Consider the following 27,238-nt stretch of genomic DNA (forward strand, 5'->3'; position numbering starts at 1 on the left):
CATTCAGAATCAATCAGTCAAGTAATGCATATCTCACCCTGTGCTAAACAATTTTAGATCCAAAAAGGGTAATAGTTGTAAGACTTGATTGAAAACAAGACAGTATTTGTCGATTTGGTGAAACAAGATGACCAAACAAGATGAAGCAAGTTGATAAAACAGGCAGTGGGAAAATATGTAAACAATATGTACTGCTGCTGCTGCTGCTGCTAAGTCGCTTCAGTCGTGTCCGACTCTGTGCGACCCCATAGATGGCAGCCCACCAGGCTCCGCCGTCCCTGGGATTCTCCAGGCAAGAACACTGGAGTGGGTTGCCATTTCCTTCTCTAGTGCATGAAAGGGAAAAGTGAAAGTGAACTGGGATTTTCCAGGCAAGAGTACTGGAGTGGGGTGCCATTGCCTTCTCCTCAATATGTACTAAGAGAATGTTATAAAGTTTTACCAAGATAAATGAGTTGCTTAAAGTGTGGTACAGGCAAATACAAAGAGTTTAGATCAGTGTCTGTTGGATCAGTGGAGCAGGTTTCATGAAGGAGATGGGACTTGAACTTATTACTAAAGACTATTGACTGAGGAGAAAGAAGGCATTTCATATAAAGAAAATAGGCCTCTTTTTTACCTCTTAGAAAATTTTGGGGTTATTTTTTTCCCCTTTTGTTCTTCACAATAATCTTAGGAAACTGGATGTGCAATTTTCTTGATTAATCTCATGATAATAATAATCTTTAAAGTAGTTAGTGTGTTAAAATGCTTTTTGACTTACATGCTAGGTAGGCATTGTTTGGACCTCTGTAAAATACATTCTCTCATTTGAACTTCACAACATCCCCTGAGGTAGTCACCCTTATCCTCATCTTACAAGTGTGGGAATTGGGGCTCAGAGAGATCAAATAATGTGTAAAGGTGTCAAAAGTAGCAGAGTCAATGTTCAGGTTGAAGGACCAGAAGGACAAGAAGTCAGTGTTCAGGACCAGAGGTCCTGCCTCTTTGCAGTGTGATTCAGCCTCCTAATTCACCCAGTTTGCCTGACCTCGCCCAGTTTCTAAAATTCATTTCTTCTTCCCTTAATTTCATCATGCATTGTAGTTTCTTTGCCATTCATTGTTTTTCCTAAATTTTAATATTTTTTTATGATTAAAATTGAATACTTGAGCTTGTTGTAACAAATAAGAGGTTGGACTCTCCAGCTAACTTCTGAGTTCAGGTCTTGGCTCTGTCCCTTGCTAGTGTGTTCAGATTATTTAATCTTTCTGTGACTTCATTTTATCATCTGTTCTTCAAGTGTAAACAATTTGACTGTGTAAGACTCAGGGCATATTTTTAGTCTAAGGCTCTCTTAAGAGAACTATTAGAGGATGAACTTCATCCAGCGATGAGTAAGAAAACTGGCAAGAGTGCTGTTGGAGAACATTGAGTATATTTAACTACTATGGACCTGAGGCTGAAACAAAAGTGGGAATGCAGAAGGAAAGATAAAATGTACATGTTACGTATCTGATGATGTAGAAATTGGTCATAAAACTAAAAAATTGAGCGAACTGGGAAGCAGGAAGAAAATTGGAGGTAGAATAAGTTTGTGGATTGCCTAATCTGTAATGTCTAGGAGTCAAAGGACATCATTTAAAGCTGACAAATCAGTTAGTAGAAGTATAAGCATATTTATCAGTACAAAGGTAAACACTGAGAAAGATAATACTAATGATTATTACTGTACTGCAGGAGAGGCAGTAAGATTATATAAGCTAATTCTGTTAGTGTTCATAGTAATTAACTATGTAAAGAAATAAAGGATTAATGGTATTAAATGGAAATTATTTAAAATTATAGTTACAAAGATAGGACCAGAAACATACATTACAACAAATCAGTGCTCAGAGAAAATTCAAAGCGTAAAGAAATAGTAAAAATGGACAAGTGAAGCATTTAACTAAAAAGTTAGAAAAACTTTTTAAAAGTGAAACTAATAAGTAAATCCAAAATTTGACTCTTTGTAAATACTCAGTGAAACAGGTAAGTCACTTAGCTAAGCTAATTTTTTAAAGGAGGGTAGGACAAAACATGAATATTCTCAATAAATAAGGACTAAACCACATGCATCACAAACTAGAAGAAGCATGAGTCTATGTTTGAGTCTAAACAAATAGAAGATTGTAAAAAAGAGTACAATAAAGGAATATCATAGGAAAATATAATTTACAAAAATGACCTTGGATAAAGAAAATTCAAATAGATCAATATCCATAGAAGAAAACAGAAAATTACCAGTTACCTTCCCTTCAAAACACCAGACCCAGATTTCTCATAGGAGAATTCTGGTAAATCCTTAAAGAAATAGTAATTTCAGTGTTTACTTTCTGCCATAAGGATGGTGTCATCTGCATATTTGAGGTTATTGATATTTCTCCCCGCAATCTTGATTCCAGCTTGTGCTTCTTCCAGCCCAGCGTTTCTCATGATGTACTCTGCATATAAGTTAAATAAGCATGATGACAATATGTAGCCTTGACTCCTTTTCCTATTTGGAACCATTCTATTGTTCCATGTCCAGTTCTAACTGTTGCTTCCTGACTTGCATACAGGTTTCTCAAGATGCAGGTCAGGTGATCTGGTATTCCATTTCTTTCAGAATTTTCCACAGTTTATTGTGATCCACATAGTCAAAGGCTTTGGCATAGTCAATAAAGCAGAAGTAGATGTTTTTCTGGAACTTTCTTGCTTTTTCGATGATCCAGCGGATGTTGAGTGAAAAAGTTGGCTTAAAGCTCAACATTCAGAAAACTAAGATCATGGCATCCGGTCCCATCACTTCATGGGAAATAGATGGGGAAACAGTGGAAACAGTGTCAGACTTTATTTTTTTGAGCTCCAGAATCACTGCAGATGGTGATTGCAGCCATGAAATTAAAAGATGCTTACTCCTTGGAAGGAAAGTTATGACCAACCTAGATAGCATGTTAAAAAGCAGAGACATTACTTTGCCAACAAAGTTCCATCTAGTCAAGGCTATGGTTTTTCCAGTAGTCATGTATGGATGTGAGAGTTGGACTGTGAAGAAAGCTAAGTGCCGAAGAATTGATGCTTTTGAAGTGTGGTGTTGGAGAAGACTCTTGAGAGTCCCTTGGACTGCAAGGAGATCCAACCAGTCCATCCTAAAGGAGATCAGTCCTGGGTGTCCATTGGAAGGACTGATGTTGAAGCTGAAACTCCAATACTTTGGCCACCTCATGCGAAGAGTTGACTCATTGGAAAAGACTCTGATACTGGGAAGGATTGGGGGCAGGAGGAGAAGGGGACGACAGAGGATGAGATGGCTGGATGGCATCACCGACTCGATGGACATGAGTTTGGGTAAACTCCGGGAGTTGGTGATGGACAGGGAGGCCTGGCGTGCTGCGATTCATGGGGTCGCAAAGAGTCGGACACGATTGAGCAACTGAACTGAACTGAATTTCAATGTTGTTATCGAAAGTGTTCCAGAACATGGGAAAAGAAGAAAGCCTCCCACATTTGTTATGAACAAGTAAACATTGATACCAAAACCTGACAATGTATAAAAGAGGAAAACTATCGATTAAATCTCACTTAAGACTCGAGGAATGAAACTCTTTTTAAACAAAATCTAGCAGCTCTGTAGTAGAATAGTACATCATGGTCAAGAGAAGTTTACTCATGGTATGAAAAGATGATTCAGCATTAGGAAATCTGTTAGTGCTTTGTTTTATTGGTAAACCGAAGGAGAAAAATCATATGGTCATCTCCAGTTACCTAATGAAAAAACATTCAACAAAATTCAACACCCAGTCTTTATGAATAGCATTTGATGAGATAGTAATCAATGGCTATTTCCACATACATGTTTGTATACATATGTATATTTATTATACAGATGTAAATGCATGTGTGTGAACACACATTTATATCTGTACAAATATACATATATATATCTCAAATTCCAAAACCATGCTGAGTGGTGATACAGTAGGCTTTCCCACTGCAGAACAGGACAAGACAAGAAATACCACTGTTATCAATGCTGTTGAGTCTGATACTGTTAGTACTGGCTAGCTCACACAAGAGGAAGATACCAGAGGAGTGACAATATGAAATGAGGAGATTGGCTCTGTTGGCGCATGGTATGAGTATATATGTGGAAAATCCAACAGGATCTACTGAACACTACTCCAAAAAGAGAATTCAGTAAGAAAGCAGGATTAAAAATTAATGTAATGAATCATTAGCCTTCATTTAACAGTAAGATCATAGACATAATAGTGGAAGGGAAAAAAAGCCACATTTACAAACAAACCAAAAGATAAAATACTTAGGAGTATGCAAACCCAGTGTGTCAAAAAAATTTCAGACAATACTGAAAAATAAAAAAGAAGGCTTAACTCTAAAGACATGTTCTTGATAGGAAGATTCAACATTCTATCAGTTCTCCATAAATTAATTTATTAATTTGGTACAGGTTCAATAAAAAATACTGATATTCTCTTTTTTTCTGGAATTAGACAAAAAATTTTCTGATTGTTTTTGTAGTTAAAACAAAAAAAAAATAGCAAGAAAAATGGGTGGGGATTATTGAAATTATACTCATGTAAAGCCTCAGTATTTAAAGCAGTGACATGCCTAGCATGTAAATACATGAGCATAAGGAATGGTAATCACAGAATAAATGTAAATGAATTACTGAAATGTAAACCTTAACCTATATCCTGATGTGTACAGGAATATAAACCTATATATTAAATCTAGAAATAAATACAGGATGTTAGTACATGATAAAGGTGGTATCTAAAGTTAGTAAGAAAAAAAATTTCAATAAATGGTTTTGAAGTAATAAGAAAAAATACATACTTTGAACATATTCAATACACTGTATACCAGGATACATTTCAAGTAGCAATATCCATCAGAATTAAAATTACTTTTATTCTTTAACCCATTAGTTTTACCTCTGGAAAACTGTAGCTTTCCTTGGCCATAAGTGAAGTAACATGTCTACGTGGCCATTTATTTCAGCATTGTTTGTAAGAATAATAGCTCAGTTGATAAACAATCTGCCTGCCAAGCAGGAGACCCCGGTTCGATTCCTGGGTCAGGAAGATGCCCTGGAGAAGGGCTAGACTACCCACTCCAGTATTCTTGGGCTTCCCTTTTGGCTCAGCTGGTAAAGAATCTGCCTGCAATGCAGGAGACCCCAGTTCGATTCCTGGGTCGGGAAGATCCACTGGAGAAGGAAAAGGCTACACACTCCAGTATCCTGGTGTGGAGAATTCCATGGGCTGTATAGTCCATGGGGTCACAGAGTCAGACACTCCTGAGCGACTTTCACTTTCAGAAACAATTCAGGTGTTCCTCAGTAGGAGACTAATTAAATTAGGGTACATCTGAGAGTGGAATACTGTGCCATGTGAATGCATTTATGTAAAATAAGAAAGTTGTTTTTGTTGTTGGTGTTTTGGCAGAATGTGGGATCTTAGTTCCCTGACTAGGGATTGAACCTGCGCCCCCTACATTGGAAATATGGAATCTTAACCACGGGACCACCTGGGGAAGTCCAACAAAGATATTTTTAATACTATAGCACAGTATCTCCTGAGTTTTTCTACCAAAGTAACTTTCACATAGAATATATAAAATAATAGCATGTGGAATTGTAGCTTGGAGTGACCCTTTAAAATTTTTTTCTGCTTTATCTTTAAAATTGTTTGGGTTTGCTGTATTCACCTCTGTCTTGGTCTGTTTTAATTTAAAATTAGTTTGTCAAACTGCTCTTACTGTTGAGCAGTCCTGCTCCAGGAAGGCGCACCTTGTTTATTGTGTGCCTTCTCTTAGCCCTGATACGCTGCCACCCATCTTGTCTTGACTGAGAAGCATACTGTATGCCAAGACTAATTAACCACATGCTATCCCTGTTTTTGCACGTTTCCTTCTAGACTGATTTTTCAACTGAAGGATGATAATCTGTAAACAGAATAGCCCTATACTTGTCTCAAAATAATTTAACAAGTTTCTTTCAAATGGTCAACATTTCCCAACAAATGATACCTAGACCAATTTGATTTATTGGCATTCCAGCGTTACTATTAATGTATTGGTTTGTCCAGTATATTTCTATGTTAAAAAATGTTCCATCTTACATGTTTATTGTATTTCTATGTGAAATGTTCTCTTTAGCAGGATGAAGTTAAAGGAAGTAGATCGTACTGCCATGCAGGCATGGAGCCCTGCACAGAATCATCCCATTTACCTAGCTACAGGTAAGTTCAACAGAGAGAAGATAGTATGAGTCACCTAATTTCTTCTTTTCCACATCTGACTTATTTATACTTGTCCTTTAAGATTCAGGTCAAGCTTCAGCTCCTCTAGAAAGCCTCTCCTTTCCTGACGAGATGCGTGCAACCTTCCTGTCAGCTGAGTTCAGTGGCCTTCCTATATGCTTGTACATCATAGTGTTAATCGTGGTCTATTACATTTATAGTGTCTTCCTCACTTCAGAAGTGTGCTCTATCTTTATTCTTCCGATATTAAACACAATAGATAAAATGTAAAAAAGTTAATAAATACCAATTTGAATGAATGAACAACAGTTTTAATGCTCCATTTTTATATAAACAGAGTTGAAGTTATATCATTTGTGACTATAAGCATGGAACTGTTCTTTCAGAGAGTTTATCTATAGGCTTAAAAAATTATCTGCACTACCGACTCTTAATCATCTCTGAACCTTGCATCAGAATCTTACTGCTGTAGTAATGTAAGCATCTGCTCAATGGTATATGTGTGAGATTTCAGTCATTAATGTAGCATTCATGAGTGACATAATTGAAAAGCATGCATTTAATTTCTATTTTCTATGGTTTTCTCTGAGTCTTTTGTTTTTGCACGTGTAGTTACCATGAATATATTTTCTATAGGAACATCTGCTCAACAACTGGATGCAACATTTAGTACCAGTGCTTCTCTTGAGATATTTGAATTAGACCTTTCTGATCCATCCTTGGATATGAAATCTTGTGCCACATTCTCTTCTTCTCACAGGTATGAGATTCAACCTGAAATTTACACGATTATTTGATTATATGTTGTGGTTGATGCCTAGTGTGTCGATAAGTGTTCTATTATGAAATTGTAAGGAATACCATTAGTGACATATTTTGTGAAAAAATATATGAGTTGTTTAGACGGAAGTTTAAAAAGTGTCTTTATGTGTCTATATGTTCTGTTGAATTTTCTTTTATTACTGACTGTTGTGTATAGGAAGGAAAGGCTCTAGTTTCTAGTATTTTTTCCCTCGTGATATAGTAGAGTTACTTTCTTTTGCCTTTTTTATCTTACCTCGTTACAGAAAAAGGTAGGCATGACTAAAAAAAGTAGTTTGATGACTATTAAAACGTTAATAGTGATTTTCTCTGAATGGAGGTTCCTGTTTTCCCCTATCTACTTATGTATATTTCCAATTACATTTCACGGAGAATTTTATTGACATGGACTCTGATACAATAGGTATTTAGATAGGTAGATTTCCAAGTACTTAAGCTGTATAGAAGGATACTTTAATTTCAGTAGTAAAATGTGCTTTATAGCCTTAATACTTTGGCAAATTTTGGTGAAGAGATGGTACCTTGGCTAACAATACAGTTCAAATCATGGTATCTCCTGCTGCTGCTGCTAAGTTGCTTCAGTCGTGTCCAACTCTGTGCAACCCATAGACGGCAGCCCACCAGGCTTCCCCATCCCTGGGATTCTCCAGGCAAGAACACTGGAGTGGGTTGCCATTTCCTTCTCCAGTGAATGGAGGTGAAAAGTGAAAGTGAAGCCGCTCAGCCGTGTCCGACTCTTAGCGACCCCATGGACTGCAGCCTACCAGGCTCCTCCGTCCATGGGATTTTCCAGGCAAGAGGACTGGAGTGGGTTGCCAGTGCCTTCTCCGGGCATCTCCCTATGGGATGGCTTATAATCCAAGCCCTCCCACTGTACTGGGAACCCCAGATACCTTTCATCTGGCAGTTTTTCTACTCACTACCATTGTTATATATCTCCATGCCACCTCCATACCAAATTGTAATTTTTATTCTCCACCGTGGGTGGAGAATTATGTCATAATAGACATAATTTTGATATCACCTTTTTATTCTCAGAATACGTTACTGTTCTTAGAAAATTTCAGATGACTCCCTTAACTGCTTTACTATTTAACAGATGACATGTTACTGAGTACTTCTGTAGTCAAATAAAATCAGGGGAAGTGGTTGATTAGCTCTATTTTATAAATGACTCAAAAGCAGCTTAGGGAGATTAAGTAACTGGCTCAGGATCTCACAGATTCTAAATGGTAAAACCATTCTTAGGCTCTTATCTTCTGACACACAAATCAAGTATACTTTGTTGTATTAGCTGTACAAAAGAGTTTTTATACTCTTCAAGGTTACAAAATGAAACATGAGTATAAATAAAAACTAAAATGCCATCTCACCAAATTAGGTACAGTTATTAGGAATAGAGGAGAAGCAGTGTTTTTGGTGTATTTATGAAAAAGCTTAAATGTGTAATTTCCAAATTCTTTTCTAAGTTTATCTGACTTCAAAAAAGAGTATTTTTGCTCATTTTCTTTTAAAGGTACCACAAGTTGATTTGGGGACCTCATAAGATGGATTCCAAAGGAAATATCTCTGGAGTTTTGATTGCAGGTGGTGAAAATGGAAATATTATTCTTTATGATCCTTCTAAAATTATCACTGGGGATAAGGAAGTTGTGATTGCCCAGAATGACAAGCATACTGGCCCAGTGAGAGCATTGGATGTGAACATTTTCCAGGTTAGACTTTTGATGTTTATTCATATTTCTTGAGATACGCGCTGCCTATTTGAAGTAAGTATATGAATCTACTGTGCTTCAATCTTGGAGAAAGCTAAAACTGTGCCTATGCAGGTTGATGAGTGAGTGTATTTGTATGAGGAATGAAAGGTTCAGAGTTGGCTTCAGCGTGAGTAATACACTAACCCCAGGAAAGGGATCAGGGTGATGGGTTTAGTTCTAGAAGTCTGGAAATGTCATGTCATCTTATGGACATTTTTAAAATATTAGGCACCTCAGAGGTTGGAAACCTTGCCTAAAAGTTTGTCTAGGATACTTCCCTGGTGGTCCAATGGCTACTAAGACTCTGCATTCCTTATGCAGGAGGGCCTAGATTTGATCCCTGATCAGAGAACTAGCAGAGAAAGCAATGGCAACCCACTCCAGTACTCTTGCCTGGAAAATCCCATGGACGGAGGAGCCTGGTGGGCTGCAGTACATGGAGTTGCCAAGAGTCGGACACAACTGAGCGACTTCACTTTCACTTTTCACTTTCGTGCATTGGAGAAGGAAATGGCAACCCACTCCAGTGTTCATGCCTGGAGAATCCTAGGGATGGCGGAGCCTGGTGGGCTGCCGTCTATGGGGTCGCACAGAGTCGGACACGACTGAAATGACTTAGCAGCAGCAGTAGCAGCAGCAGAGAACTAGATCCCACATGCTATAACTGAAGATGATCCATGCTACAACTAAGACCTGGTGCATCCAAATAAATAAGTAAATAAAGTATTTTTAAAAATTAAAAAATATTTGTGCTAGTTCAGGGTTAGGCTGGTACTGTTGTGTGTGGGTTAATCTGTTGTTTTATTAGTGCTAAATGTATTTATGTCAAAGAGATTACTACTCTATCAAATCATAAGATATATACATAAATATAGTATAAATTTAATGGGCAATTAAGAGTCTTTGTACTGTTGCCATTGTAAACATTACTGAATGTTAATTATAGAAATGTTTGCATTAATAAAGATCTTGAGTTAATAGGATATTCAAGTATAATCAGAAAATAAATATTATCTTAAAAAAGTTTGATAGTTATTGTTCTTGTATTATGAATAGATATTTTAGATATAGAAATACAGAAACCCAAACTTCTTCATTTCTACAATTTGTAGTGCCTACTCTTCAGATTAGATAGCTAATTTCCAACAACTCCTAATTTTTGGTTCGTGTCTTATATCATAGGTGGCTACTGCCATGGGAGTCCTCTGTTTTCAGAGTTGTATGTCAGTTGTTATAGTAGATTAATGAGAGTGAACAGTAAAGGATGAAGGTCAGTATATGAACTTCATTGTCTTCCTGGACTTCATATCACAATTTTAGGGTCTTTTTGATCTAAAAGGTACGCAACATAGTTTACCTAGAAATACTACCACCTGGTGCAGGATGGAACATACATTAAATATAAATATGTGAGGACAGACACAGAAAACAAATTTGTAGTTACCAAGGGGGAAAGGGGATTGGAGAGGGATAAATTAAGAATTTGGGATTAGCAGATATAAACTACTGTATATAAAACAGATAAACAACAAGGTCCTACTGTATAGCACAGGGAACTACTAATATAGTTGATATCCTATAATAAACTATAATGGAAATATATATATATATAACTGAGTCACTTTACACCAGAAACTATAGTTTTGGATTTTTTTAAATTAATTAATTTATTTTAATTGGAGGCTAATTAGTTTACAATATTGTAGTGATTTTTGCCATACATTGACATGAATCAGCCATGGAGAAACTATAGTTTTTTAATTGCAATAAGTCAACTATACTTCACTTTAAAAATTTTTTTAAAGAAATAAATACATGAGGATTTGAGACAAGAGAGTTTACCAGTCTTATCTTGATCCAGCTCCAGAGGCTGACTTTGAAGTGCCTGGGATAGACACATTATTTTAGCATTCAGCTATTTTTGTCTCCCACAGTCAGATCCCCTTCCAGAGGTCCAAACCACAGGCAATAATCACCATATAAGAATTTATCCATATAATTATTTTTTAATGTCTTATATTGAAATGTCAGTCGATGTGTTGTCTTTTTTAGTTTAATAGAGTTTTACAATATGTTCCTTTAGAAAACTGATTAAATTTCAGATTGTTATACATAGTTTTTAGGGGTTCATGCATTTTGATTTTTTTAATTAAACAAGAATTATATGCCTTAAAACAGAAAGATTTTTAAAATTAATTAATTTATTTTTAATTGAAGGATAATTGCTTTGCAGTATTGTGTTCAGCCATAGGCTTATCCACGTCCCCTCCCACTTGAACCGTGCCTTCCACCTCCCTCCCCATCCCTCCCCTCTAGGTTGTTAACAAGCCGGTTTGAGTTCCCTGAGTCACACAACAAGTTCCCATCGGCTCTCTATTTAACGTAAATTTCCGTGTTACTCTCTCCGTACATCCCACTCTCCTTCCTCCCCCACCAGCCATGTCCCTGGCTGTTCTCGTGTCTTTGAAAACTTACAGATCTTTCCAGCTCCAAATTGGATTATTCTGAATTCTCTTCATTATTTGTAAGTGCTATTTGTTTGTTAATTCTTTCTTATTGCAGACTAATCTGGTGGCCTCTGGTGCTAACGAATCTGAAATCTACATTTGGGATCTAAATAATTTTGCAACTCCAATGACACCAGGAGCCAAAACACAGGTATTACATTGATTTCAGTGTAATCAAAAGAACCAAAATCTGCTTTTCTGCACTTATTTGTTTTTTTCACACAAAATATATCTATTTAAAATCAGTGTTTAAATGTCATTGATTTTTCTTTAGCATGATCAAGTGTTAATAAATATGTTTCTTTAGAGTATCAGCAAATCCTTCAACAGTAAATATTTATCTAGTATTTGCCGTCTCCCAGGCACTGTTTGAGGTACTAGACTTGTGGTAGTAAATAAAATAGTCTTTAGTAGTTTTCTTAGGTATAATATTTTATGTAGTATAGTGTTCTATATCATATAGTATTTTAGCAATATCCAACCTCAGAATAAAAATCATAGAGAGGAAACTTACTTAAAACAAAAAAAACACAACCTGTTTCCTATATAATTCTAATAAGTTGAGAAAGAACAGTCATCTCTGCCTTCTTTACACTGTATAGACTATTCAATTTGAGTGGCCCTTATAACAGGCCCTAACATTTTGGCAATCTGAGAGGTAGCGTAACGATAGTATATGGTTTTCTAGGTCCAGGCTGTAACTTTTGCTCTGCCTAGATATCTGTCACATTGACCAGCATCTACTTTGTGGTCCATTATCTTCCACGGAGCAGTTGCAAAGTAAAGAAACAGTGCTTGATTTGTAACAGGAGCTTAATAAATGACTGGTGAATAGACAAGGTAAAGTACTTGAATTGGTATATACCTGAGCTTTAAACTGCATATGTTGAGAACTTAATATAAAAGTAAATTTATGGAAGGAATAGATCAGATTTTTAAGTAATCCATTTTCTAAAAAGAAGAATTAGATTTTGTAGTTAAACTTGATTACAGTTGAGAAATGGTTCTTAGTAGTTTATTCGTTACAGCCCCCAGAAGATATCAGCTGCATTGCATGGAACAGACAAGTTCAGCATATTTTGGCATCAGCCAGTCCCAGTGGTCGGGCCACTGTGTGGGATCTTAGAAAAAACGAACCTATCATCAAAGTCAGTGATCATAGTAACAGGGTAAGTATGTGATTGATTTGTGAGAAACATGTTTTGTTTCTGCTGTAGCTATTCCTGTGTTGTTTGTCAGAGTTGGCAACAAATCAGATTTCTATAAAGTCAAATCCTGTTTTCTTATGGACCAGTCATGTTGGAATGAGACGGTTTTTTTCTCTTTGGGGAAAATAATAAAATTCCTACTAAACCACACTGGATATATTAATGATGAAGAGAAGGATTGGTTAATCAAAGGAGTTATTCCATGATATACTAGTTGGTTTGCTTTGCCAGCTGTTCCAAAGCATTATAGCAACTTTTTAATCCATCTTTAGCTTTCTCTAGAACGTAAAATTTCTCCCTGCTAGTAATTTTATGACTATGAAGCTATAGTTTCCAGACTCTTGGGTTCCTCTTTTCTGATTAGGCAGTGCTAAAATGAACTGGTATTCTTCCGCTTGCTCAGTAGACGCTGTTGTATAACACGTTACATTTTAATCTTACAGATTCATTAATACTATGTCATTGTATGTTATAAAGTAATTTAGACACACTTCAGGCCTTGCCTTATTAATTTGTTTTTGATTACTGTTTTTAGTTGGACATTTCAAAAGCGAGTTTGCCTAAATCAGAGAATACATTTATAATTTAAAAACCAACAATAGCAATGAAAAAACACTATTTATAAGAATATTTCCTCAAGGTGTTGTTTTTCAGTGAGTCAGGAGTTTTAAAACAAGTTTCAGTGGAATAAAGTATACAATAAGCATTTCAGTCACCTTCTAGAACACTTAACAGGATCTGAACTTCCAAGTATTTCTCAATAATAATGTTAATTTATCCCATATGAAAATTTAAACAGTAGTTGTTGCTTTAGTCACTTTATCTTGATTTTTCTGATAAAGTACAGGAAAGGTATTAATTTTTTTTAAATCTTCTCATCTTCATTTCTCTAAATGTATTAAATTTTAAATTTATATAAAACTTCTCCCCTCATTACAATTTTGACAGGACAACCCATTTGTGGTATAGAATTACTCTGGCCTGGAATGATTTGGTGTATCAAAGGGTTGGATGAATTGAAAACATTTAAACTCTTTTGTTTAAGACCACTGTTTAAGAGTGTTTAATAGAATTTAATAGTTTAGCGGGTTTTTAAAAAACAAATTTTAAATAAATGAAAATAATAAAATAATATATAAGTAAGAATATTTTTTTCATAAGCCTGAGCTGATGTTTTCTACTATTTGCTTCAACAAACATATATTCCTCGTGTTCATTTTGGCTTTTCATAAAGTAGTGTGATTGATAAGATGTGAGCCTTGACTATGTGCAGATGCATTGCTCTGGGTTGGCGTGGCATCCTGACATTGCTACGCAGATGGTCCTCGCCTCTGAGGATGACAGGCTGCCAGTGGTCCAGATGTGGGACCTTCGCTTCGCCTCCTCTCCGCTCCGTGTCCTGGAGAACCATGCCAGGTATCTTGCTGCTCTTCCAACAAGCTGGATTTGTGAATTGCAAAAAATGTATTTACTTACTGCTCTGAATTATCAGATAATTTTTTAAAATTAGGGAGTCTACTTCGTCTCTGTCTTATGCAAGTTAGTATAAATAGTTCATTTCTATTTTAAGCAGCAATAGTCATCTGGTTTTTTCCTACCGAAAAATGGTAGCCAAATCATATCACAAAAACATGAAAATGTGTTTATGGATTCTCTACAACTTATTTCAAATAATAGGTAACAGATCAAAATTCTAGTGAATCATAGCTCTTTGGGACAGCTCTTGGATCTTTGGGACATTATACAGTTTGATCTTTATTTGGTTTGTCATACTTATGAAGAGTCTTCCATGACATTAATGTCAAGCAACAATTGAAAAGTTTGTTTTACTTCTGAGTGTTTATCTTAAAGCAAACATTTTTGAGCTACTAAGTGGTTCATTCTGCTTTCAATTTTAACAAGTGTGTGGATGCTCTAAAAAACATGAGAATTGTCTTGTGTTAACTTTAGTAGCATTAAATTTACTTTGTGGGAATTCCCTGGCAGTCCAGTGGTTAGGGCTCTGTGTTTCCACTGTAAGGAGCATGGGAACTAAGATCCTACAAGGTGCACAGAATGGCCGAAAAAGATTTTTTTTCTTTAGTTTGTAATTGTGCAGATTTCCTGTCATTTATATTCAGGTACCCAGGGAGTTTATGCATGTTTTGTTCAGTGTTTTTAAACAAGAAACAAATCTCTTTTAGTATTAAAGTATTTTCAGTGCGTTGGGCTTTTTTCTTCTTTCCTTTTTAGGGATATATAAACTAAAGCTTTAAATTCCTTTTTCCCCCGTGTGGTGGAATTACACGCTTTGAGAAGTCTTAAAGTTTGTGACCTCTCCTTGAGCTTCTTATAAAGGAGAAAAGAATCTGGTCACAGTGTAATCCTATTTAGATGTTATGCTTCAGTCAGCTTTTTAGTAAAGAAAGGGTGATTCTGAGAAGTTTTAATATTTTTCCCATGTTTGGTCAGGTTTTATTTATTTATTAAACACTTGCTTATTGAACACATGCCAACCAGTGTACTAGGATTCAGTAATACAACAAAAATCCCTGCCCATTGTTGAACAGAGTTCCCTGTGCTATACAACAGGTCCTTGTTGGGTTTCTATTTTAAATATAGCAGTGTATACACATCAGTCCCTAATTCCCAAATGTTAGCTTGATTAAGACTCATAGTAAACCGGTAGTGTAAATGCTATTATCCCATTTTAGACATTGGAAATTGAAGCTTGGCAAGTCTAAACTTGGTTTAGATCAGAACTGGTCAGCTGCTGACTTCCAACTCAAACATCCTGGTCATTGTATCTATGCTTTTAACATTATATTCTACTGCCAATTTTCAGAAAGGTCTCAGTTTAACAAGACAGAATACCACACTGGGTGCCAGGAGCAAATCAACCTCTCTTGTTCTCAATTTTCTCCCTCTAGTCTTGCCTGGAAAATCCCATGGACGGAGGAGCCTGGTAGGCTGCAGTCCATGGGGTCGCTAAGAGTCGGACACGACTGAGCGACTTCACTTTCACTTTTCCCTTTCATGCACTGCAGAAGGAAATGGCAACCCACTCCAGTATTCTTGCCTGGAGAATCCCAGGGACGGAGGAGCCTGGTGGGCTGCCGTCTATGGGGTTGCACAGAGTCGGACACGACTGAAGCGACTTAGCAGCAGCAGCAGCAGCAGTAAATGCAAGAGTTGGATTATATGATCTTTAAGGTCCTTCTAGTTCTGTAGTTCAGTGATTTTTTTTAATACTTGCTAAGAATTTAAATGTTCCTTAAGATGTTATATTAAATATGATACTGATACCTAAAGACATTCTTGACATGCCTTGAAATTTTTGACATGCATAATTGGATTCTAAAGAGAGGAGACATAAGAGTCCATTATTGCTAAATGGACTTCCCAGGTGGCAGTAGTGGTAAAGAACCCGCCTGCCAATAGAGGAGATGTAAGAGATTTGGGTTCAGTCCCTGGGTCGGGAAGATCCCCTGGAGGAGGGCATGGCAACCCACTCCAGTATCTTGCCCGGAGAATCCCATGGACAGAGGATTCTGGCGGGCTACAGTCCATGGGGTTGCAAAGAGTTGAGCAAGATTGAAGGGACTTAAGCACACTCACATTCATTGCTACAGTTGGGGAAAGTTGAATATGGACTCTCTATTTAGAGTATTGAATAAAAATTATATTTTCAGTATGAGATTGTATATAGGAGAAGGTTCTTATCACCAGAGAGAAGTGTAGAGGTGTCATGTAATAATCTGCATTTGACAGATGCAATATATATGCTGCTGCTGCTGCTAAGTCGCTTCAGTTGTGTCCGACTCTGTGCGACCCCATAGACGGCAGCCCACCAGGCTCCGCCGTCCCTGGGATTCTCCAGGCAAGAATACTGGAGTGGGTTGCCATTTCCTTCTCCAGTGCATGAAAGGGAAAAGTGAAAGTGAAGTCGCTCAGTCGTGTCCGACTCTTAGCGACCCCATGGACTGCAGCCTACCAGGCTCCTCCGTCCATGGGATTTTCCAGGCAAGAGTACTGGAATGGGATGCCATTGCCTTCTCCGCAATATATATAGAGAGAGGCAAAATATAAAGACCTAATGTAAATGTGGCCTAATTGATGAATCTAGGTGAGACGTATAAGGGTGTATATCACACTATCCTTACAATTTCTACAAAGATTTTTATGCTTAAAAAATAAAATGTTGGAAGCAAAGACATTCTTAAATAATTTGAGTTCCTATAGCATATTTTTCTAATTCTGAGAGGACTTAGATTGTAAGAAATATCATCATGTTAAAAACAACTTTTGGGGAAAAGAAGAGTAATATATACCTTGACGGTGAGGTTTATCTGTATTGGAAATTGAAAAAAAAATTATCTTAGAATTACTATAATGTTTTCAGAATAATTGAGGACTATTTGTATGTTTTTGTTTTAAGAAATACACAGACATAATTCTAGTTTCTAGTATTTTTCTTTGTGGTCTGGTGATGTTAACTTTTCTTTCATCTCTAAATAGCAGAGGCATGAATGTAGAAAAACAAACGATTAATATTATATAGTACTTATTTCTGGATGGTAGGATACAGGAGTTTTTAAATTTTTGCAGGGGATGCTAATAGGAATTTTTCAAAACATTTACTGAAAATGTTACTTTGTTTGAAAGTAAAAGTGTTAGTCGCTCAAGTGTCAGACTCTTTGCAACCCCGTGGACTGCAGCCTGCCAAGCTCCTCTGTCCATGGGATTCTCCACGCCAGAATACTGGAGTGTGATGCCATTCCCTCCTCCAGGGGATCTTCCCAACCCAGGAATCAAACCTGGGTCTCCCACATTGCAGGCAGATTCTTTACCCTCTGAGCCACTAGGGAAGCCCGCTAGGGAAACTAATCTGAATCTTTCAAAACATTTACTGAAGATGTTACTTTGTTTACACTTAGGATAAAAAATACAAAAGATGTTAAAACATGAAAAGAACTATAAAATCAGATCTTTAGTTTTTAGATCTGTAATACTTCTTTGTGAGACAAATTTAAAATGTTTTCTTTTAGTTAAAAAAAACTTTATATAATAGGAGGACTGCTCCAGTAATGAAAACTAGAAATGTAAGCAAAAAGTAGAAAACATGAAATAATTTTCCTATCCATCCATAGGTAAAACTTTTATTGCTCATATTTTATATATATAACCCCACTTATGCAAGTATTTAGTGTAATTATATGTTTTATACAAATTTAGGTATGTAGTTGTTAGCCTTTTTCCATTGCTTAACACTGTATAATAGAAACAGATTTCTACAACATGGTTTTTAACTACACATTTTGTCATCAAAAGATAATCAGTGATTTACTGTTACGTAGACCATGAGTGAAAGTAAAGTCACTCAGTCGTGTCTGACTCTTTGCAACCCCATGGTCTATACAGTCCATGGAATTTTCCAGGCCAGAATACTGGAATGGGTAGCCTTTCCCTTCTCCAGGGGATTGTCCCAACCCAGGGATCGAACCCATTTGATCTTCCACATTGCAGGTGAATTCTTTACCTGCTGAGCCACCAGGGAAATCTGATGTAGACCATGTTGTTGGGCACTTGTTTTCATTTTTTTGCCATCATACCCTGTACGCTATATTGAGCATCTTTGTAATGATCACAGAACATACCCATTGCTAAATTGCATTCCAGAAAGATTATATGAAACTGTACTTCTGTTAGCAGTGTGTCTCTCCAAAGCCTAGACAGAAATAATTTGTAGATGTGATTGTCTCAAGATTAAAAATTTCATCGTTGTGTTTTTAAGGGGGATTTTGGCAATTGCTTGGAGCATGGCAGATCCTGAATTGTTGCTGAGCTGTGGGAAAGATGCTAAGATTCTGTGCTCCAACCCAAACACAGGAGAGGTATGGGGAGGAAATGTTTCTCAGACTTGCAGTGATTGTAATATTTAACTCTAGCTGAATAAGAACATTTCCATGTGAATTCTTTAGTACATGATTAAAATTAAGAATGTGAAAGTAGATGGAGGTGTGTATGAAATGTTAAGCTATCAGAGACTTTATTATGAACATTATCTAAGCCCAGCTGTTTTCATCTGGAAATATCAGTCATTGAAAATAGTGTATTTGAACCTAGTAATCACCGCCCCCCCACCCCTCATTTTCAATAAAAAGCATTTATCTAGACTCAGAAATAGTTGGTTGGATTTATATAGTGTGTTTTCTGAAAATCAGTGTCCTCAGAATAGGAGTGTTCATGGTTTGGGTCCTGAAGGTCCTCTTTGATTTTTGGAAATCAGTGGATGTAGATTTTTAATCTCTCTTCTGAACTGTACAGCAAGAATATAATACTTTATAATGAAATATTTGTCATGTGTTCTATTTATGGAAATTTAGATGGATAAGCTAAATGAGCAGGCTAAATGGCTTTTCACTTAATTCTGTTTCCTTATAAAGTAAAACATTATTTAAAATGTCACATGAAGTCCAAATTAAGCTAATTTGACTTATTTCTTAAACCCATAAAACTTATGCTCCTAAGAGCATCAGTTAACATCACACTAACTTTGAGTTAGAAACAATTATTACATGATTACATTGTAACGTTAGTAAACAATTATTATTTATATCAGTCATTTTTAATAGTTTTTCTATATTCTGTTCCTCCTAAAGAAAACCATTTATGCCAGATTCTGTTTTGATTCTGCAGCAATAAGAATGATGTGTACATGTTTTCTCACTTGCCAAGAAGCCAGTCTTCTCAGTGAATTCTTCCTTCTCAAGAATTTTTTTTTTAATTTTTATTGGTGTATAGTTGCTTTACAACGTTGTGTTAGTTTCTGCTGTACAACAAAGTGAATTAGCTACAGGTATACATATATCCCCTTTTGGGGGGATTTTCTTCTCATTTAGGTCACCACAGAGCATTGAGTATAGTTCCCTGTGCTATCCAGTAGATTGTCATAATTAGTAATCTTTTATACATAGTGATGTATATATGTCAGTCCCAGTCTCCCAGTTCATCCCATCCCCCCAAGATTTATTTTTGAAATTTGATCTTCAAATGATTTAAATATGGTTCTTTGGATCTTGGCCAGCAAAGTCAGTTAGATGGGACCTTTTTAGAGTTCAGCAAGTTGATCCTAATACAGTATTCTGATCTTTCAGATGCATCTTCTATTACCATTTCAATAAGAATAGGAAAACCTCAGTTTTTAAAATGTTCTTATTCCAAATCTGGTCAAAATTTTGATCACCTTTTGTTTTTGTTGTAATGAGCTTTTCTTGTACTTTAAAGAAATTTTTTAAATTGTGGTTTTTCCTGGCTGTACACTTTCTAAAAGTAAATGTTTAATTAAAGTTGTACTTGTTGATGATAGTAATTCAGGTATTTCGGCTATAAAGTGCCTATACTTTTTTTTGGTCTAGGTGTTATATGAACTCCCCACCAACACACAGTGGTGCTTCGATATTCAGTGGTGCCCCAGAAATCCTGCTGTCTTATCAGCTGCTTCCTTTGATGGGCGTATCAGCGTTTATTCTATCATGGGAGGGAGCACAGATGGTTTAAGGCAGAAACAAGTTGACAAGGTAATAGGAAGTATTAAGGTTTTTTTATTACAGCACCTGAAAAGAATCGTCTTACTGTATAATTATTTTGAAAATGACTTTACTGATCAGCGATACCAATTACTTGGAAAATTGTGAAAAAAAAATTTATCCGGTATGACTTGAAAACGTGTAACATAGTCTTTGTATAAGTTATGGAAATCCTGCTTTATTTTTTAGCTTTCATCATCTTTTGGGAATCTTGACCCCTTCGGCACAGGACAGCCCCTTCCCCCATTACAAATTCCTCAGCAGACGACCCCACATAGTATCGTGTTGCCTCTGAAGAAGCCACCCAAATGGATCCGAAGGCCTGTTGGTGCTTCCTTTTCAGTAGGTGGATTTGTTTCTATGGCCCATAAACAGCAAGGACAAAGTATTATAAGATCGCTCAGATGGAAGAGGGCCGAGTTTGAGATGTGTTTGTGAGTTTTCATCTTTCAGAAAGACTTCTCAGGAAAAGTGGAACTTACTCCCTTTTTTCTTTTAAATTGTGATAAAATACACATAACATAAAATTGACCATTTTAACCATTTTAAAATATAACAGTTCAGTGGTATTGAGTATATTCACCTTGTTTTGCAACCTTTGCACTGTTCCCGTTCCCCCACTTTATTACACTTGTCATCCTTCTCTCTCTCCCTTTCCTTCATTCCTTCTTTTCTTTATTTTGGGGGGGGATGTGCTGCATTCTAGTTCTTACAAGGTCCACTGTGATTGCACATCTAATCGATAGCCTCTCTCCTTGCAGCACTTAGGACAGCACTAAAGCTGACATTTTGATTCTCTATCTCATACTTGGTTCCAAACTCATGTGGGGAAGAAGGGAGTGTTAGTTATTATCTTCATTATGCTTCAGTACTAGTGAATGGACATTCACTTTTCATTCCAAAGATAAATATATAGTGAACATCCTCTGTCAGGCGCCACCCTAGGCACTGGAAACCCACCTGTAAACTAAATAGAGTCTGTGTCTCAAATAGTGTGTATTGGGGGGACGGGGAGACTTTTCTATACAGTTTGAGTTTTCTTTTAAACCTTATCCATACATAATTTTATAATAATAAGTTTTAATTACTTAGGGAAGTAGAGAACTAACTAGATGAATGGTTAGGATTCAGTAAGTTAAGTGGAAAGTCACAAGCGAAAGTGAAGATTCAGAGACTAGAGAGCAGATAATGGAGAAGACCAGCACTAGGGATGAGAGACTGATTAAATCAAGAATGAATTTACAAGTGATGTGATCAACCGTCTGTTATTTAGGAAGATTAGTATGTAGCAAAAAGGCCAAATGATTGTCTAAGGAGGCCTTACAAACAGCTATGAAAAGAAGAGAAGTGAAAGGAGAAAAGGAAAGATATACCCATTACAATGCAGAGTTCCAAAGAATAGCAAAGAGAGATAAGAAAGCCTTCCTCAGTGATCAGTGCAAAGAAATACAGGAAAACAATAGAATGGGAAAGACTAGAGATCTCTTTGAGAAAATTAGAGATACCAAGGGAACAGTTCATGCAAAGATGGGCTCAATAAAGGACAGAAATGGTATGGACCTAACAGAAGCAGAAGATAGTAAGAAGAGGTGGCAAGAATACACAGAAGAACTAGACAAAAAAAGATTTTCACAACCCAGATAATCACGATGGTGTGATCACTCACCTAGAGCCAGACATCCTGGAATGTGAAGTCAAGTGGGCCTTAGGAAGCATCACTACGAACAAAGCTAGTGGAGGTGATGGAATTCCAGTTGAGCTATTTCAAATCCTAAAAGATGATGCTGTGAAAGTGCTGCACTCAATATGCCAGCACATTTGAAGAACTCAGCAGTGGCCGCAGGACTGGAAAAGGTCAGTTTTCATTCCAGTCCCAAAGAAAGGCAGTGACAGAGAATGCTCAAACTACTGCACAATTGCACTCATATCACATGCAAGCAAAGTAATGCTCAAAATTTTCCAAGCCAGGCTTCAGCAGTACATGAAGTGTGAACTTCCAGATGTTCAAGCTGGATTTAGAAAAAGGCAGAGGAACCAGATATCAAATTGTCAACATCCACTGGATCATCAAAAAAGCAAGAGAGTTCCAGAAAAACGTTTTCTTCTGCTTTATTGACTATGCCAAAACCTTTGGCTGTGTGTATCACAACAAACTGTGGAAAATTCTTAAAGAAATGGGAATACCAGACCACCTGACCTGCCTCTCGAGAAACCTGTATGCAAGTCAGGAAGCAACAGTTAGAACTGGACATGGAACAACAGACTGGTTCCAAATAGGAAAAGGAGTACGTCAAGGATGTATATTGTCACCGTGCTTATTTAACTTATATGCAGAGTACCTCATGAGAAATGCTGGACTGGAAGAAGCACAAGCTGGAATCAAGATTGCCGGGAGAAATATCAATAACCTCAGATATGCAGATGACACCACCCTTATGGCAGAAAGTGAAGAGGAACTAAAAAGCCTCTTGATGAAAGTGAAAGAGGAGAGTGAAAAAGTTGGCTTAAAGCTCAGCATTCAGAAAACTAAGATCATGGCATCCAGTCCCATCACTTCATGGCAAACAGATGGGGAAACAGTGAGAGACTTTATTTTTGGGGGCTGCAGAATCACTGCAGATGGTGACTGTAGCCATGAAATTAAAAGACGCTTACTCCTTGGAAGGAAAGCTATGACCATACTAGACAGTTTATTAAAAAGCAGAGACAGTACTTTGCCAGCAAAGGTCCGTCTAGTCAAAGCTATGGTTTTTCCAGTAGTCATGTGTAGATTTGAGAGTTGAACCATAAAGAAGGCTGAACACTAAAGAATTGATGCTTTTGAACTGTGGTGTTGGAGAAGACTCTTGAGAGTCCCTTGGACTGCAAGGAGATCCAACCAGTCCATCCTAAAGGAAATCAGTCCTGAATATTCATTGGAAGGACTGATGCTGAAGCTGAAGCTCCAGTACTTTGGCCACCTGATGCGAAGAACTAACTCATTTGAAAAGACCCTGATGCTGGGAATGATTGAAAGGGGGAGGAGAATGGAACGACAGAGGATGAGATGGTTGGATGGCATCATCAGCTCAATGGGCATGAGTTTGAGTAAACTCTGTGAGTTGATGATGGACAGGGAGACCTGGTGTGCTGCAGTCCATGGGGTTGCAAAGAATCGGACACGCCTGAGCAACTGAACTGGTAATACATAGCATGGATTGGAGGAGGGGAAAGACAATGAGTACACATGTAGTCATACAGCAGTTCAGTGTGAAAAGAATTAGGCAGAAAAATAGCAATGTAAAAGGAAGGAATGAAAGAGATTTAAGAAGAAATCAATACCTGAAGCTGAGGAATGACTGAGAGGCCAGAGGAAGAGTTCTGAGCCTGCTTACTCTAAGAATGATAGCAAACCTGTATGTGGGAGCCCCCTAGAGAAATGAAGACCCAAAGGCGTGGCACAGCAAAAGTGTTTCTGGATTAGCTTGAACAAAGAACGGCAGTTGTGGACCAGTAACTAAAATTCTTAAAGAGATGGAGGGAGATGATTTCTATTTATCAAGTTCTGTTTGTGGAAAGTTCTACTGTCCTGGACTCCCCATCTCTGGAGATGAGTGTTTTTTTCCTCCTGACATAAGGAGAGCAGCTCTCACGTGGGAGTTTCATCTCCTGCTTTCAGAGAGAAAAGAGGAGGTCAGAGTGTCTTTCTTGCTCCTGTTGTTTCTTGGTATTTTTTCAGTTCAATTGCTTCGTCATGTCTGACTCTTTTTGACCCCAAGGACTGCAGTATGCCAAGCTTCCCTGTCCATCACGAACTCCCAGTCCTTGCTCAAACGCATGTCAGCTCAAAATAAACCTTATGCCAAATGGCATGTTTTGTAGCAGCGTATTCACCCCCTTTTAAAACTTAGAGCCTAGAGTAGAAGGTGAGGCAAATACATATAGCTAATAGTTGAATCAAAAGAGGGAGAGATAAATGTAATATACTGAGGGCATCTGGGGTGACAGAGGTGACCTTTGCCCAGGCCTTGAGGAGTTGTTACATTGAGTATGTGGAAGTGAGTTAAAGCAAGTAGGTGAGAAATTGTGGGGTGCAGCTACTAGGACATTGCATCTAGAAGGTGAGTGGTGTGAAGAGGAGTAAGATTGAAGGCTGGGGTGAGATCATGGAGTATGGGAAAGAGCATCAGCAAATTGCATGCAGAGGGAGACGTGTGTAGGTCACAGTTCTTTCCTTTAGCAGGTTTACAAGAAGCATGTTAGGGGGCCACGTCCTTGTGTCTCAAGCTGATTTTGTTTCCTCACCCTGTTCTAGTTTGGAGGCAAACTGGTCACCTTTGCGAATGTCGGAGCGCAGCCTCAGCCGGGGGCTGAGCAGCAGCCGCAGCAGCACCACGTGTTCATCAGTCAGGTGGTGACGGAGGAGGAGTTCCTCAGCCGGTCGGACCAGCTGCAGCAGGTCGTGCAGTCACAGGGATTCGTCGGTTACTGTCAGAAGAAGATCGATGCTTCTCAGACTGAGTTTGAAAAAAACGTGTGGTCCTTTTTGAAGGTAAAGTTGGTGTTAAGCAGCTTTACTTCATTATCTGCAAATTTAGCTGTTCCCTCATATTCTAAACCTGTCTTCTATCAAAGAAACAGCAGGGACAATTTGGGGAATCTCATGATGAAATTAAAACCTTATGAAAAGCACATGAAATAATACTTCATGTCAAGAGTTCTTCTTTCTTGGCTTTGAAAAGCCTAATATGAAATGCTTTTTAAATAATATGCTAGATGTTTTTAAGTGCTTAAGTGTTTTTAAGAGACATAACATTCAGCAGACCTATTTTAAAATTAGAACATAGAGCTGAGTATAATAAAAACAGCATATTTAATTTCCATAATAGGTCCAATTAAAGACAGTGGGGGAAGAGGGACTAGGTGTAGAGGGGAGAGATTGGAGGCATTCCTCATTCCTTCTACTGAGCTGCGTTTATGACAATAAAATAGCAAATAGAATTTTCTTTTTGGTTATTTTGCGTCTACTGGAATGTCTGTTTCCCGAGTCTGAGTTTTTCAAAGAAAAGAGCTCTTGAATGCAATAATATTTAATTCATGTCTATATTTTGTAAGTATTAGTTTCAAGAAAGTTGTAGGATGTGACATTGAATATTTCACATAATGTGAGTTTTGCATTCATGCAGCCTTTGGACATGACTCAGTTTGTTTTTACAAATATTAGTTTAAAAGTAAGCTTTATTCAACTTGGCTAATTAATTACTAGTAGACTTACTATTTCTTAAAAAATAGCTTCTTTTAAAAAAAAACTATTTGGATTCTGTTACAGTGAAGTTTCTAGTTGATATTTTATCTAGTTGATATGACTTTAGATATTTTAAATAATTCTACTTGGAATTTGAGCAGTTAATTAAAAATTGGGCCTTTAGATGCGGTTCTTTATTTCAAGAATATGTCTTTTTTTAAGGTAAACTTTGAGGATGACTCTCGTGGAAAATACCTTGAACTTCTAGGATATAGAAGAGAAGACCTAGGAAAGAAGGTAAACTTTTGGGGAAGTTTTAAAGGCTGTGCTTATACAAGTGAAATTTCATTTATATAGAGTAGGTGTTTCTTGGTTTTTTTTTTAAAGTTCTATACAGATTACTTCAAATCATCCAGTAGACATTTAATAAGAATTTATGCTTGGTCGCCAAAGTTTTGGATTCATGTTGTTAAAATTGAAACTCTGCATCGGTAATACCCTAATTTAGAAGCTGCCAGAACCATCTTCAAACTTGATCTAAAGAGTTGTGTCAGTTGGGCTTTGAAACAAAAAAGACAGTGAGCCTCAAACACTGGGAATAGCATTTAGATTTTTAAGAGGATGTGTAGCCAGTGGCTCTGGAGGAAAGAGAGGGAAAATTTGTTTCCCTGCATTGTCTACAGCTTAAAGTGATGAAAATTAGGGTACTGTTTTCCACTCCAGCTATTTATGCCCTCAGCTCACAATTCCCAAACTGTGTATTGAGTCGGTCCAGCTTACAAGTAACTAGTGTTAATAAATATTTTGGAACAAAGATGTTTTACTGTACTGAGCCTGAATAAACAAAAAGCCCAAGTGGTTTGCTTAATTTTTTTTTCTTTTTTTTGTTTTTGCGTAATATTGTAATGTTAAAAAAAAAGATTGCTTTTTAAAAACAGAAGGTCATATTCCAGTTTTTATGTTTTCTTCTCTGAGGAGCTTAATAATTATTCCACAGTGTTGACCTAACAGCAGTTAAAACACTCTGACCTTGGAAACCTTGAAGGAAATGTATTGGATTCTTTGTGTAATCTGCATTAGCCCTTTGCCATCCTTTGAAAATGACTCAGGTTTTCCATAGCATCACAGGTTATCGCACATGTGCAGCAGGTTGGATCCCGAGCACTCCGGTCAGTCAGTGCTGAGCACTTGGAAGATTAGTGACTTGGGCTCCCATCCGAGCCCCCCTGCTTACTGGCCATGTGTCTCTTGCTCACTGCTTTAGATTTTTTTTATCTTTAACTTTATTGTTAGTCTGAACTTCTTCATGCTATAACTTGATTTGCAAGAGATTAACGTGAAAGTTTTACTGCATACTTGACAGCAAAAAATGAGGAGATAAAATTTGATTGTAAAAATACTCTTAATGTTCTTTCCATAGTGAGTATCTGAAGAAAATTTTTTTTTATGGTTATTTAAGACAGAGTAGAAGAATACATGCTTGTTTTGAGGTTAGTTTTACAACTGAATAGCAGAGTCAGATGACATGTGAGCAATAGATCTATGTAATTGAAACCAGCATCATTGAGAATCGGTTCTGCACTCATTTTCCTCTGTTCTTGAGCATGCTATCCCTGATTTGAACTTTTTTGGATTTTTGCCAGTGAGAATGGAGTAGTAGGTGAACATTTGCTCTATGCTTTGAAATAGAGTTAACTCCCTTTGGTAGCTGAGTTGTTGTCTTTATTTCAGATTGCTTTGGCCTTGAACAAAGTGGATGGACCTGATGTGGTAAGAGAAGGCCTGTAAAAATAGCTACCTTTTAAAATTTTGGTTTAGGTCATAAAGAAGAAAATATAATTTAGGAAATTTTTGTCTGTCTTACTGCT

The 27,238-nt window shown here is 37.1% G+C and overlaps 1 protein-coding gene across 50 annotated transcripts in view; it reads left to right on the forward strand.

The window, feature by feature from the left end:
• SEC31A (SEC31 homolog A, COPII component) overlaps positions 1 to 27,238 on the forward strand; it is a 62,142-nt gene that overhangs the window by 4,199 nt on the left and 30,705 nt on the right. For 14 of the 50 annotated variants that reach the window (XM_081582581.1, XM_081582602.1, XM_081582915.1 and 11 more), the window contains exons 2-13: positions 6,184 to 6,263; positions 6,921 to 7,044; positions 8,623 to 8,821; positions 11,426 to 11,521; positions 12,399 to 12,539; positions 13,852 to 13,994; positions 18,352 to 18,451; positions 19,976 to 20,137; positions 20,336 to 20,488; positions 24,441 to 24,677; positions 25,593 to 25,667; positions 27,102 to 27,140. In XM_081582581.1, coding sequence (XP_081438707.1) covers positions 6,185 to 6,263; positions 6,921 to 7,044; positions 8,623 to 8,821; positions 11,426 to 11,521; positions 12,399 to 12,539; positions 13,852 to 13,994; positions 18,352 to 18,451; positions 19,976 to 20,137; positions 20,336 to 20,488; positions 24,441 to 24,677; positions 25,593 to 25,667; positions 27,102 to 27,140 — 1,548 coding nt within the window. In that variant the 5' untranslated portion in view covers position 6,184. Of the gene's footprint in view, positions 1 to 6,180; positions 6,264 to 6,345; positions 6,422 to 6,920; positions 7,045 to 8,622; positions 8,822 to 11,425; positions 11,522 to 12,398; positions 12,540 to 13,851; positions 13,995 to 18,351; positions 18,452 to 19,975; positions 20,138 to 20,335; positions 20,489 to 24,440; positions 24,678 to 25,592; positions 25,668 to 27,101; positions 27,141 to 27,238 lie in introns of all 50 variants that reach the window. The other 36 variants (XM_081582625.1, XM_081582714.1, XM_081582526.1 and 33 more) reach the window with 9 other exon arrangements.

This window comes from Giraffa tippelskirchi, chromosome 1, assembly GCF_054371585.1.
Source record: "Giraffa tippelskirchi isolate mGirTip1 chromosome 1, T2T-mGirTip1v1.2.pri, whole genome shotgun sequence".
Lineage (NCBI taxonomy): Eukaryota > Metazoa > Chordata > Mammalia > Artiodactyla > Giraffidae > Giraffa > Giraffa tippelskirchi.